Here is a 13,228-nt window from a genome sequence, read left to right as displayed (position 1 = left end):
TCTTTCCCGTTGGCAGTCAACATCTCCAACTCACACCAAGGAGTGAATGACTAACGGCAGTGTGCCAGTGACATCTCCCAAATCCTATTTCATGTAATGCTAGAGCCCTCTGAGACACTGATGGGTATCACTGAGAAAAGCGTTCTGTGGTCAAATAAAGCTTGGCAGATGGTGCGTACCATAGCATATTGAAGATTCGTATATGAAGGGCCCGGAGAATAAATAAACCGGTTTAACTTTGCTAACCTAGTGTTTCCCAAATTTAACATAATATAGCATCTTTTCTGGGTGTGATGGGGAAAAGGCATCCTAATAACATTTGAAGAGGCACTAGCACTCTGAAGATCACAGCTATAGATGTTGGAAGTTGTTACCATGCCCTGCTGTGTGGGGTGGGGAACATTTTCATTTAAAATGCATTGATAAGTTCATCTAAATGGGCTGTTCTTTCGAAATAATGCCATTTGCAGCAACGTGGATAAAACCAGAGCTTATCATACTAAGTGAAGTAAGTTGGAAAGAGAAAGACAAATACCATATGATATCACTTACATGTGGAATCTAAAATATGGCACAAATGAACCAATCTGGGAAACAGAAAGAGACTCACAGACATAGAGAACAGACTTGTGGTTACCAAGGTGGAGGGGAGGTAGGGGAAAGGATGGATTGGGAGTTTGGGGATAATAGATGCAAACTGTTACATTTAGAATGGATAAACAACAAGGTCCTACTGTATAGCACAGGGAACTATATCCAATCTCCTGGGATAAACCATAATGGAAAAGAATATAAAAAAGAATGTACATATGTGTATAATGGAGTCATTTTTCTGTACAGCAGAAATTAATGCAACATTGTAAATTTTAAAAAATAAGTTAAAAAAATAAATAAATGGGCTGTTCTTTGACCAAAGACTTGGAAGCATCAGCAATCGAATGCACGGAGATCCAATCCAGAGTGGGATGAGTCCTCCCCATACTGCTGAAACCCCAGCACAGAGACCTCGCCTAATCTATCCTGAAATAACCCACATAGGATAACTGTCTCTAAAGCTATTTAAGAAATGACCCACATTTAGGGGAAAAAAAAAAGGTAATAATATGTCCCACCCATATTTCTGTAAGAAGAACTCACCCTGAGCGTGAGACTGAGGAATTCCCTTGCAGTGGATGAGAAAATTAGAAATAAAACTATCCCAAGGTTAGGTACATCAGCAGAAACATTTACTCCTTTTTAAAAATGATTTATGATAAATTTAGCACCTTAATAAAAACCTCAATGACAAAAATCTTTACTCAATATGCTTCACATGTAAAAGCACAGTTAACTGTGTTGCTGTATTTATATATTTGTATACATTTGCATATATATATATATATATGAGATAATACACAAATAGAAGTTACCAAACAAATCTAAGCCATTCACCCTTGGCACTAGGAATTTGGGAATAAGTAACAATAATGGCAATAACTCAGCTTCTTTCCATTATTCAGTTTGATGATCACAATAGCAGAAGTGTAGATTTTATTCAAATAATACCTGTAAATCTAGTTTTAGTAAGCCTAAACTCTTCTAAGTTCACAATACTTAATCTTATTCTTAAATGCTTCCAGTTAAAGGATTCTGCCAGGTACCTAAAGAGCTCAAAGTCTTAACAATACACCTAATGTTGAGATAATCCAATGATTGCATTGCTTATCTGGGACACACTCTTTTGATGGCATAAGAATCAAGCTTTAACTCCTTCCACTCCAGCAGAACCAACCTTTTAAATGTATAAGATGTTTGACTTTTTTGACTCTGAGAAAGGTAGTACCTTGATTATTTCCCTGTGTTGACTCTGAGATGCTGACCCCAAGCTGGCCGCCGTAAGAATTGATGCCCATCATGCCACTGTGAGCTGGAGAGCTGGAGAGAGCTGGGATCTGGCTGGGATTCCTGGGGACACTGTACAGGGCTTCAGCGATGTCGGCAGCGCGCTTCAAAATGATGTCCTACAAAGTGGCAGGTTGAGGCGAGTGTTTTTATCGAGCAATAAGAGTTAAACTCAAGAGAGTGCAAAATGCGAGCACCTAACCTGGTTATTGTGTGGTGTCCCATAGAGCGCCTCCACCAGATCTGCAGCTCTTTTCAACAGCATTTCCTAGAAAAAGAAAAGAAAGGGTGGAATATATGCAAAGGTAAAACCCAAAATGGCCAACACAAATGAAAATTACGTATAAAAATCGGAAGTCCAGGCATCCCCCTAAAGTGTAAGTAACTAGTCAAGAGGTCCTATATTTGGTTTGACAGGTAGAATATAATCACACATATGAATCCCCCTATAAATGCATATCTATGTGAAATACTTCTCGATAAAAGGGCTCCATAAATAGCTTGGCTACCAAAACAAAACACAACCAAATTAAAGGTAGAGTTGGCTAAAATTAATAACATCATGGGAGTTCCATTAAAAACTACTTACAGACCATTCCATTAAAAAAATCCGTTATTCTAATTAACCAAATAGTCTCAAAATGATTGATTGACCTGAGTTTAGCTGCTTGCCAAGGAGTTGTCCAGAGTACTGAAATTATCTTGGCAATGCCTTCTGCAAAATTTTACTCTAATAAAGATGAATTCTTTCAGTAATATTTCCCCCTGTTCACTTTAACCAGAAAGAATTAGTAATCAGTAATCCCTTTCCTCTCATTTTGTCTTTTCCACCTTCTGTTTTTAACAGCCTTTTAAATTGCTATTAACCTACTTTCCAGATATCATCTAATTTAATGGTGGGGCTGGGGATTTTTCCAAGAGGAAAATAAAGGTGCGATGCAGAAGCAACTGCAGTACTTGAATTTCACTCACACTACAGAAAAGAGAACATGGCATTTATAATGTATGTGCTTAAAATGTAAATAAAAATGTTAAAATTTCATAATTTCTCATTAATTAATACCTAATAAATTGATGTATTTTTAAATAAAGAAAGCTAAAATAATGGGCCAGATTCACTATATAATTTTTGTGAGCAAGTTCATTTGAAAGGGATACATTTCATAGAAATTATATACGGATGTGTTTTTCACTTCCTTAAATATCTGTGTACATACTAGGCCTTCAGTGAATACTTGATTGTGGATTAGTATGTCCCTGTAATTACGGGTAAACAAAATTACGTTTAAATACAAAGGAATGGGAACTTATACTTTTAAGCAATTATACAATTATTTATTTTCATAAAGTTGGCAATGTTTTATAAGCTGAATAATTGTAGGGTGTTTGTTTTATAGGCCCAAATTTTCAGATTTCATATTTCCTCAGAGATTGATCATAACATATTTCACAGTTAGTAGATATTTTATGCGCATCTTGTATCTCCAGCTTAGCCAAATTTCAATGCCTAATTTAATTGTAAAGAGACTTAAGTCGCTAGATTTATCTAAGTTTGCTGAAATTCTCCAAGAAGGTTTTCACATGTCATTTTCCAAAGCATTTTACCTTAGCTAATCTCTCAGGATCTCCAGGATGCCTTGGGATGACTTTCTGTAGTCTCTGAAAGCCATAGTCTATGGTGGGTTCATTTAATGCTGAAAAACAAAAGTCTTCTTTTTGAGTATATAAACTGGCCATAAAGCAAAGCTTCTAATTAAGTCTGCCATGGGTAATAGAAAGGTCTCCAAATTTCAGGATTATTATAATTATTTTATCATTTCTGCCTTAAGTACACACACTTACCATTCTCTGCTCACTCTCAAATAAGCAGAAACATTACACAATCAACCATATCCCATCCCAGTTTCTTACGCAGATGATAAAGTACCTTTACATGCTTTTCCCTTCTTCCCTCTTTGCCTTCTTCCCCAATATACCTTCATCATCTAGTAATTCTTCTCCTAAACATCACTTTTTCTTAATTATGCTCTTAAATATTTACGTTCATACATACATAAACCTTCTGTGAGTTTATTCTCATGAAACCCTCTTCTTATGCATAATACACTTCCAGAATTTTCAATTATGTTTTGTTACACATACGTTCACTTCATGTCAGTCTCCACCAGATACTGCCAAGTTCCATAGGAGCAGAATTCACACCTATTTTGTCTTGCCACTGTGTTCTCACTGTTGGAGACAGAGCCTGGCACATAATAGGCACTTAGTGTCAGCAATTGTAAAATGAATGAGTGAGGGAATGAATGAATGAATGAATGAATGAAGGACCTATTTTGGCATTTCTACTGTGCTAAAGAGTTTTGGGGGTTGATTCCTTTATCCTTTGTCCTTCTTTCCTCTCCTCCTTTACTTTTGAAAAATGTGTTGCTTATATTTTATGGTTTTAAAATTAATACATGATCAAAGTAAAGAAAAAAGATATAAAGGATAAAATAATAATCACCTGCACTCCCATTAGGCAGCAGTAAACACAGGAGGGTGTATTTCCTTTTTAATCTTATCTTTTGCATATATGTTTTATGAATATTTGTTTCTTTTATTTGAACTCTCAAAGCAACACCTTTTATTTAAAGAAATTATTAAAATTTTTAAATATAGAAGCAAAAATAAAATCATCCATAATCTCACCATTTTAGAGATGATCTGGGTTAACATTTTTGCTTATATCCTCCAAGATTTAAACACACACACATACTTAAAATTATTCAGAGCATACTATTCATACCATTACATAACCTACTTTTTATCCACTTAACAATATATCAAATTTTTCCCCAGGTTATTAAATATTCTTTTATAACATTATTTAAAATTCCTGCATATTTTTCCATGACATGGTCTATAATTTATTTAAATGGCTTCCTAATGTTTGGCATTTAACGTGGTCCTAATTTCTCACTATTATGAAAATCAGAGCAAAAATTATCCTTTGTGCATAACTTTAATTATTTCAATTGGAAAATTCTAAGAATTAGAATTACTGGAGCAAAAATTATGATTTATATTTAAGGCCTTTCACACATACTGTCAAACCACTCCTCAGAAGAACATATAAATTTATACTCCCTCCAGCAAGGCATGTGGTCATTTTAACTTACATTTCTTTATTCATCAGCGAGGTTGACGTCTTTTTCTTATACTTGCTGATCATTTTAATTTTTTCTTTTATGAACTGCTTATAATACTTTCTGCACTCTTTTCTATTGAGACTTAGGCTTTTTTTTTACTTGTAAAAACACTTTACATATTAATACTTTTAACACTCTGTCACCACGTTACAACATTATGTCCAAATTTGTCCTTAGGTATTACAGGTAGAAAGACCATCCCAACTCCAAGATCTGGCAAGTACACATTCACACACACACACACACACACACACACGGGGTGGGGGCGTGTGGCATATACGTACATATACATATACGAATTCTTTATGTCCACCAGTAAAATGTGTACTGTTCATCGTACAGGTAATAAGTTTTTTGGTTTTCATTTTTTGCTATGCATGTCACTTTCTGTTGATTTTATTGTGAATATGATTACTCCCTCATCACATTTTCTAAGAGTTTTACTAGCGCCTAGAAACACTTTGGTTTTTATGTGTCTGCACAGACAATGTGTGTGAGGGTAGTGTGTGATAGTACATGCTATAGTCATTAAGAGAATCAGCTTTAGAGTCAAGTAGATCTTGGGTTTAAATTCCAGCTCCGCCATTAACTTCTGTGAGCTTCTGTTTAAAATCCATCTCATGGGTTTGCTGTCAAAATTAAATGAAACAATGTATAGCATGCCCCCAGCACAGTTCTTTGCAGGTAAAAGATCTTAACCAATAGCAGTTGTCTCTTATTTTGTAACCAAACCCTTGACAGATGTACTTATTTTTTCTGTTCATTCTTAGGCTTGTACATTCAGAGCATCTATATGTGATGATCATTTTGTCTGCTTTTGATAAGTATATTAATTCCGTTTAGTTCTCTGAATCCTATTCTTGTATTGGCTAAAACTTCCCAAAAAGTGTCTGAAAAGAGGATGATAGTGGATATTCTTGCTTTTTTTCCTTTAAAGTGGGAATGACACTAACACTTCAGCACCAAATGTGATGTTGGCTATTTGAGATAGATATTAGTTATCGTGCTTTGATAAGGGCTTTTATCAGGACTTCTTAGAATTTTAGGAAATTATAGTCATATGAATTTTCTCCCTGGACCAATTTAAATTGTATTTTAGAGTAGATTTCTCAATATTTCACAATTAAACCTTGACTCATGGATGTGGTGTATCATTTGCTTAGTATATTTCTGAATACAATTTGTTAATGTTTTCTTATGATTGCTGGTGGGAGGATGAAATCAATTACATTACTGAGACTAGTGCCTGGCACATTTTGAGCCCTCAACAAGCGTCTGTTACTATTACTGTTGCTGGGGATCTGTGTGCCCATGTTAATAACTGGGACAGTGTGCATGGTGTTGTCGGCTTCTGAATTTTTATTTTATACCAGCTTTGAAAAAATAAATGGAGAAGTTTTCTATATTTTATCCTACGTACTATAAAACTTATATTGCATGGATATTATCTCTTGACTCAAAGTTTGAAAGAACCCCAGTGAAACTGCTCTTGTCAAAGTCACCAATAACATCTTAGCCAAACCAAGAGGAAAATTTCCATTCTTATCTTAAACTCAAGTTAGCATTTGACACTGGAAAAACTCTCCTGCTGGAAATACTTCCACTCACTGGCTTTCTTGAACGCACGCTACCCTGTTTCACCCCTGCCGCTCCCCTCGGGCAACCTCAACCTACTTTGAGGACTGCTCTTCCTCTGTCCATCTGATGCTTCTTGTTGCCAGGGCGGTCTTCTGCTTGCCTATACGTTCTTCCTCAACAGCCTCCTCAGTGCCCCCAGGATTCCCATGTCAGGCTACATGCTATCACAAAGCTTTATTTCCAGCTCAGATAGCTTGCCCAAGATTCAGCCTTATTTATCCAAGTATTGGCTGGAAAGGTCCACCTGGATGGCCCATAGGCTCCTCCCATTCAAGGTACCCCGACCTCATGCTACTCACACTGAATAGCCGTGAGCCATCAAGAAATCATGCATTTCATTAAGATTTTAAATGTTTCAGCATAGAGTCTAATATAGTATTTGTTTAAAATTTCTAACCTCCTGTTTATGACTCTCCACACAGTCCCTCACCCCGCACCAACTTTGTTACAACATTCTGAATAGTTCTGTTTCTAATTTCGTCTTCCTTTAGTTCCAAAGAGAATATCCTAAAATTTCTAGGTGATTGACTATTAAACTCTTAATTATTTATTCTAATTAATTGCACTGGATTCAAAAAGGTGGCCTGCAGAATATCTGCCTTTTGAAATTTATTAAGTTTTTTGTGAATTCATATTAGTCTTGTCTGTGTTCCACGGGAAATGCTTTCAATGTATTATTATTATTATTTTTTTTAATTTATTTATTTTTGGCTGCATTGGGTCTTTGTTGCTGTGCGCGGGCTTTCTCTAGTTGCGGTGAGCGGGGGCTACTCTTCGTTGCAGTGCGTGGGCTTCTCATTGCGGTGGCTTCTCTTGTTGCAGAGCACCGGCTCTAGGCGCCCGGGTTCAGGAGTTGTGGTGCGTGGGCTCTAGAGCGCAGGCTCAGTAGTTGTGGCGCACGGGCTTAGTTGCTCCGCGGCATGTGGGATCTTCCTGGACCAGGGCTCGAACCCATGTCCCCTGCATTGGCAGGCAGATTCTTAACCACTGGGCCACCAGGGAAGCCCTTTCAATGTATTATTTAATCTATCTTTTTGATCATGTTATTTAACATCTTTTATACATAATTGCTACTATAAATTTATCCTTCCACATGTTCCTTGTATGTCTAATAGGTTTTTAATGTATATGTTTTTCTCTAGTGATTAGGAAGATGCGCATCCTATTTTAATTTAAAATAGTCCCTCTGGCTTTCTATAAAAGTATTTTATTTTTCCTAATTGTTTGAGTTATGGAGCCCCTCCACATATAAAAAAAACTGTTGCTCACCCTTCATTTCCCCACCTCATTCTCTGTACTTCTACATTTTTGGTGATGGTTCATCCTCTTCAGCTAATATTCCTATTATTAGATTTTCTATGATCTGTCCCTTTAAGACATTAATTTTCATGTTTATGTTAAGCTCTGTCATCGTATTAACAATAATTCAGATACTATATGTTTAACCGCTTTTTCTGCTGACCAGTGGTCCTGGGGTACCATCACTTTTCCATTCTTGCATTCCTCACTGATTCAGTTCTCCAGCAGTCAGGTTACCTCAGTAGGAATAAGAACTGATTTCTGTCGGGGCCCTTGAAATAAGAGAATGTCTTTCTGTTTTCCTCACATATTAATGACAACTTCTCTGGACATGGAATTGTTGAGTGTACTCTTTCCATTCAAGATCTAGTTTCTGCTGTGTCGCTTGTTCTCACTCTGGGGGAGGGATCTGGGAGGTTTTGTCAGGGTTTCCACCATTATTTCCTGGCCCGGCTCTTCTTTTCCCACGAGCGGAATGTCACACATCCTCCAACACAACCCCTTCTGCACACATCAGCACAATGGCACAAAATTTCTGGCATATTGATGAGACCAGCCTAGCTTCACGCACAAATACCAGATTTCCCTTATTTTTATGTTTTCTTGAAAATATTCTCCAGTATATCCTGGGGATGGGGGCCGATTAAACACTTGTACTCAGATTACCATCTTACCCAGAAACACATGTAAGAATAGCTGTGTGTATAATTGGAATCATTCCGTAAACTGTTTTTTTTTTCTCCACTTAGCACTATAATGTCAGCAATTTCTGAAGACTTTTTCTTTAATAGTAGGATTTTTAGTGGCTATAATACTCAATAATGAAAATTGTTACGATCTCTGTTAGAATGAAGGTTTTACTATGTTACAGGCATTATGCTAACGCCTTTTACATATATTAGCTCATTCAATCCTCATTACAACCCTAAGACATGGATTTTATCCCCATTTTAAATGAAGCTCCAGGCAGTAAAGGTGGGATCTGTACCCTGGACTCTATAATTTCAAGGCCTGTGCTACCTTCACCTTTTCTGCTGTAGAACCAGAGATGTCATTCCAAGCCCCCGCTAGATATGCCAGCAGCCCCCGGGCCAAAGGCTACCCCTCTGTCCTTCGCTACTGGACTGGAGTTGGCCAAGGGCAGAGTGTTGAAAGTGGCCATGCTACCCTCTGCTTCCACTCACCCACTCCCTGCACCCCCTTCCACCCCTCCCCAGGCTCCCTCTGCAGCTTCTAGCAAAGGGCAGATCAGAGAGTGCAGCCCTGCCCAGAACACTGAGGGTGAGAGAAGCCCCATTTGGTATCCATCAGCAAACACAGACAGCGTCCCAGCGCCGCGGGGTGAGCAGACCTAGTGACAAAATGGTCTAAATCAATCATAGCCTCGTCTTTTTTCAGATATGCACCATTTCATTACCTAAGATGCTGATTTTCTTACATGGAGAAAACGGAAATTTTAAATACGGGTATACTCCCACTGTGCTGAGCCCAAAGTAAGGGGATATCCCATAAGGCAGAGAATCTAGCCACCCTCCCCAAGGTCCCCGCTGTCTCCATGACTGTCCTTGTCCCTTCTCTTCCGTCTGCATGGGTAACAGGTTCTCGATCCCTCTCACTAGAGCTCTGGCGGTCCACCCTCAGCCGCCGCTAACCTCCTTACTCCCGGGCCCTTCCTGCTGCCCACAAAGGAGTCTGCTAAAGCTGCGCTCTGATCGGCACGCCTGATGCTTTCTCTCTCATAGACTTTATCACACGGTTGTACCCACTGTTGTCCCTGTGAGATGAAAACCCCCAGGACACAAGGGTGATGTCTGGTTCATCTTGTCTGCCCTCCCCTCCTCGCTCCCCGCCTAAGTCAGAAACAGCAGACTCTCCTGACCACACTGGGCTAGCAATTCATGTTTTAAACTGAATAAGCCAAACAGACATATACTCATCTATTTCTCATGTTGAGTGTTTTCTGGAAGCCCCTGCCGAACTTCACAGGCATAACCTGTGGATGGGTTCTGTGTGTATCCAAGATGAGAAAGACAGTGACACACACCGTCGTGTATATCCATATGGACAGGGAATAATTACACGGATGTGCTTGTGAACACACACACACACACACACCATGCCACTTAAGTGCAACTGTGAAGTAAAAATCATGAAGTCCAAACCGTTTACTCAACACCAAACTGTAAGAGGAGAACTCAGTCAGTCCCTCAAGGGTTCAGCCTTCACAACATCAGGATTGCATTGGACAGCTTTTACTCTGGTTCCAAACTCACATCGCATCAGACCAGTTGTTTGGCCTCCTATCGCTTCAGCCTCACCTTGAGTCCCAACTTCCCCCCTCCCCCCTCCCTGGGTGTTCTCTGACTTTTGAGGCCTGGTGTGAGCCAAGTAAACCTCAATTAGCTAATGAGGTGCCCGAGACCAGCACCAAGACTGTCTCTAAGGGCCAACCAGATCATTAACTGCCATCATCAGTGTGAATTTACAGCCTCTGCTACCACATGGAGTGCGGGGATGGTGTGAAGTCCTGCCAACTCCTTGGCTGACGGGGACATAAGAGAAATGCTGGCAAGGCACAAACACAGTAAATTAAAAATATGCTTCAATGTATAGGCTCTATTTATCTATGTCTTTCTTTAGTAACATAACATTAAGGTAAAAGGTCATATCCCCACTGAAATATAATTTATATTTACCTTTTATTAAATAATTATGGCATGGCATGAAGTTAAATATTACAGAAGCTAATCAAGGGGGAATTCAATAGAGAAAACTCAGACATGAGAATTTCGCCTTTGCTATACATAGAATGTCTTAATCCTCCACTGGGAGTCATTCGGGTTTGCTTAAGGAGTTTAATAATACACATTTCAACTGCCACAGAATCTAAATCCCATTTGGATCAGCCTTGGAAAAACTTTCATCAATACCTTGAGATTTCATAATATTTCTCCTGAGAGCTTGGATCTTACGTGTCATTTCTTATTTTGATTGCAGGGATAATATATGAGGTTACTTAACATATCTCGGACCCAACGACTAGATATAAACCATAAGTGATGTGTGAAGGGTTCCTTTTGTAAGTAAATAGTATTTAAAAATATCTACTGGGAACCACTCATTTAAAAAAAAGCTGGCTGTTGCTCAATATTAATTTTCCCAAAGGGTTGGTGAGATGGATAAATTCTATATGATTGTTTTTCCTTAAGTGGAGTCACAGAGAGAAGATCATGCTTCCCCCAGCTTATGCCTCTACTTCTGTTTCCCCGAAATAGAGGGAACACTGGCTAACATGGAAAGGGCACTCCCGGTGAGAGTTCTGGTCAACCCTCAACAAAGATCGTGTTGACTTTGCAGGTAGGTGGTCATTTCTGCCACTGACCAACAGAAGTACTTATCACAAAGGTGGCAATATCAAGGGCCGATTGAGTTCCTTTACAGAAATTTGAGAGGAGACCAAGAAGATGATGGGGTGAGGTAGATCTGAGTGTTCTGTCAGGCTGCCACTCTGGGATGTTGGCCTGGGTTGCAGCTTTCCTCACTAGTAAGTCTTCAGTTGGAGCCTAGGACATTGCGGAGTCTATGGATGGCCATCGAGAGGCCGACAGAAGTCTAGAAAGTCTGAGCCTAGTTGTGTGTCTGCAGCTATGTGCGTTTATCTGCAGCAAAGGATCTTCACTTCTATCACAGAGACCACGCGCCACTAAGGGGTCCAGGCCACAGAACTAGAGGATCTCTCCAGTCCTAACTCTAAATTCCAACCTTCTCCAAGAATAAAGAAAGCAATGGAAAAAGAATCCTGCTCAAGAAAACTAAAATCTATGTAATGCGACCGCCAGATCAGAAGATGGACTTTGATATGCAGGCAGAGGAGAAAACATGCATGAGGGACATCTCTCCACACAGCTCTGGTCAAAGACAGCTACTCTCTATTGACAGGATGGGAAGGGGTAAAACAGCCTGGTTTGCCTGGGGAGGAATTTGCATGCACACAGACTAGCTCCTGCCCTCATGCCACCTTTAGGATGTCTCCATTCTGCTCTTCCCTCAGTGTCTATGTCTTCACAGTGCTTTGATCTTAACGTATTGATTCCTGTGAGATCTGCCTTCTTTGTGCTATGATTTTGGTTCCTCTCTTTCTCTCCCAATCCTTCCAATTTTCTCATCTATTCATCTACCTTCTGACATACTCCTCAGGTGTCCAAGATTCAAGGCTACGTTCGATTGGCATTATAATGCTCCCAAGTTAAATAGTTTCATAGCATTTGATGGTGTGGTGGAGATAAAGCTGGCCTTTTCCTGGGATGCCTTAATTCCTAACCCTGACCAACCACACTACCTTCAAGGGCAGGTGGACTTTGGTTTATGTCTCTGCAAAAACAAAAGGTTGGGCTAAATGGCCTCTAAGACCCCTTGTAAGCTCTTGCATTATATGATGCTAAGACTATTACTTATTTGGTGCAGTGAAATTCTTCCTTGAGAAGTGGAGATGGGTGGAGTTGAGGCCATGGGCTGTTGAATTAAGTTGTCTTTAACCTTTGCTACACTGAAATCTCTCCCTACATCCATTTGTTTCAATGTAGCAAAGGTTCAGTGTCACCAATGTAAAAAAAAAAAAAGAACAAAGATAATATAGGAACACATTATTAAGAGGTGGTACCTGCCTTTGTGGATACAGGAATGAGAACACGAGGTGAGAAATAGCAATGCACAAGTGAAAGATTAGACGGAAGCCTTGGATATTTAATTTTAAATGAAATATTAATTTAATATTTAATTACGCTTTGGTTTCAAGAAAAACTGCAGCAGCAAGACAGATTGTTTGAAGAAGGGAGTAATATACATGGTTAAGGAGACAACTGTAAAAATTAAAGATAAATTTCAAGGGTAAATCTAAATGCCACCATGGAGCAGTTACGAATATGCTCTGCTCTCTGTAATGTGTATTTAGAATATTATAGCTGAGACCACCAGGCCATTAAGAGGCTGTGATATCTCTAGTGAAACAACAGCCCCCTATTCTGGTGTCTCCCCAACAGAGACATCATTCCTCAGACTCAGCCGAGTGATGGATCCAAATTTTACAGGCAGTGGGAGTTTTAACTTCAGTAAAACTACAGGCTACCAGGAGGGCTCTTCATGCAACCTGTTTCTAGTGCAAACTGGGAACAACTGGTACTTGGGCCCCTTTCTGATATCCGAATTGGGTATTTTTAACTACA

The 13,228-nt window shown here is 39.2% G+C and overlaps 1 protein-coding gene across 2 annotated transcripts in view; it reads right to left on the bottom strand.

The window, feature by feature from the left end:
- Positions 1-13,228, bottom strand: part of EBF2 (EBF transcription factor 2) — a 190,359-nt gene that overhangs the window by 17,351 nt on the left and 159,780 nt on the right. For both annotated transcript variants that reach the window (XM_082402795.1, XM_082402794.1), the window contains exons 11-13: positions 3,487-3,575; positions 2,084-2,149; positions 1,823-2,000 (exon numbers count right to left, since the gene is read on the bottom strand). In XM_082402795.1, the coding sequence (XP_082258921.1) occupies positions 1,823-2,000; positions 2,084-2,149; positions 3,487-3,575 (333 nt within the window). The remainder of the gene's footprint in view (positions 1-1,822; positions 2,001-2,083; positions 2,150-3,486; positions 3,576-13,228) is intronic.

The sequence above is a fragment of the Balaenoptera borealis genome (genome assembly GCF_965194805.1).
Source record: "Balaenoptera borealis genome assembly, chromosome: 8".
In the NCBI taxonomy this organism is placed as follows: domain Eukaryota; kingdom Metazoa; phylum Chordata; class Mammalia; order Artiodactyla; family Balaenopteridae; genus Balaenoptera; species Balaenoptera borealis.
Note: the sequence above shows the minus strand (reverse complement) of the source record. Positions and strands in the feature narration are given on the sequence as shown.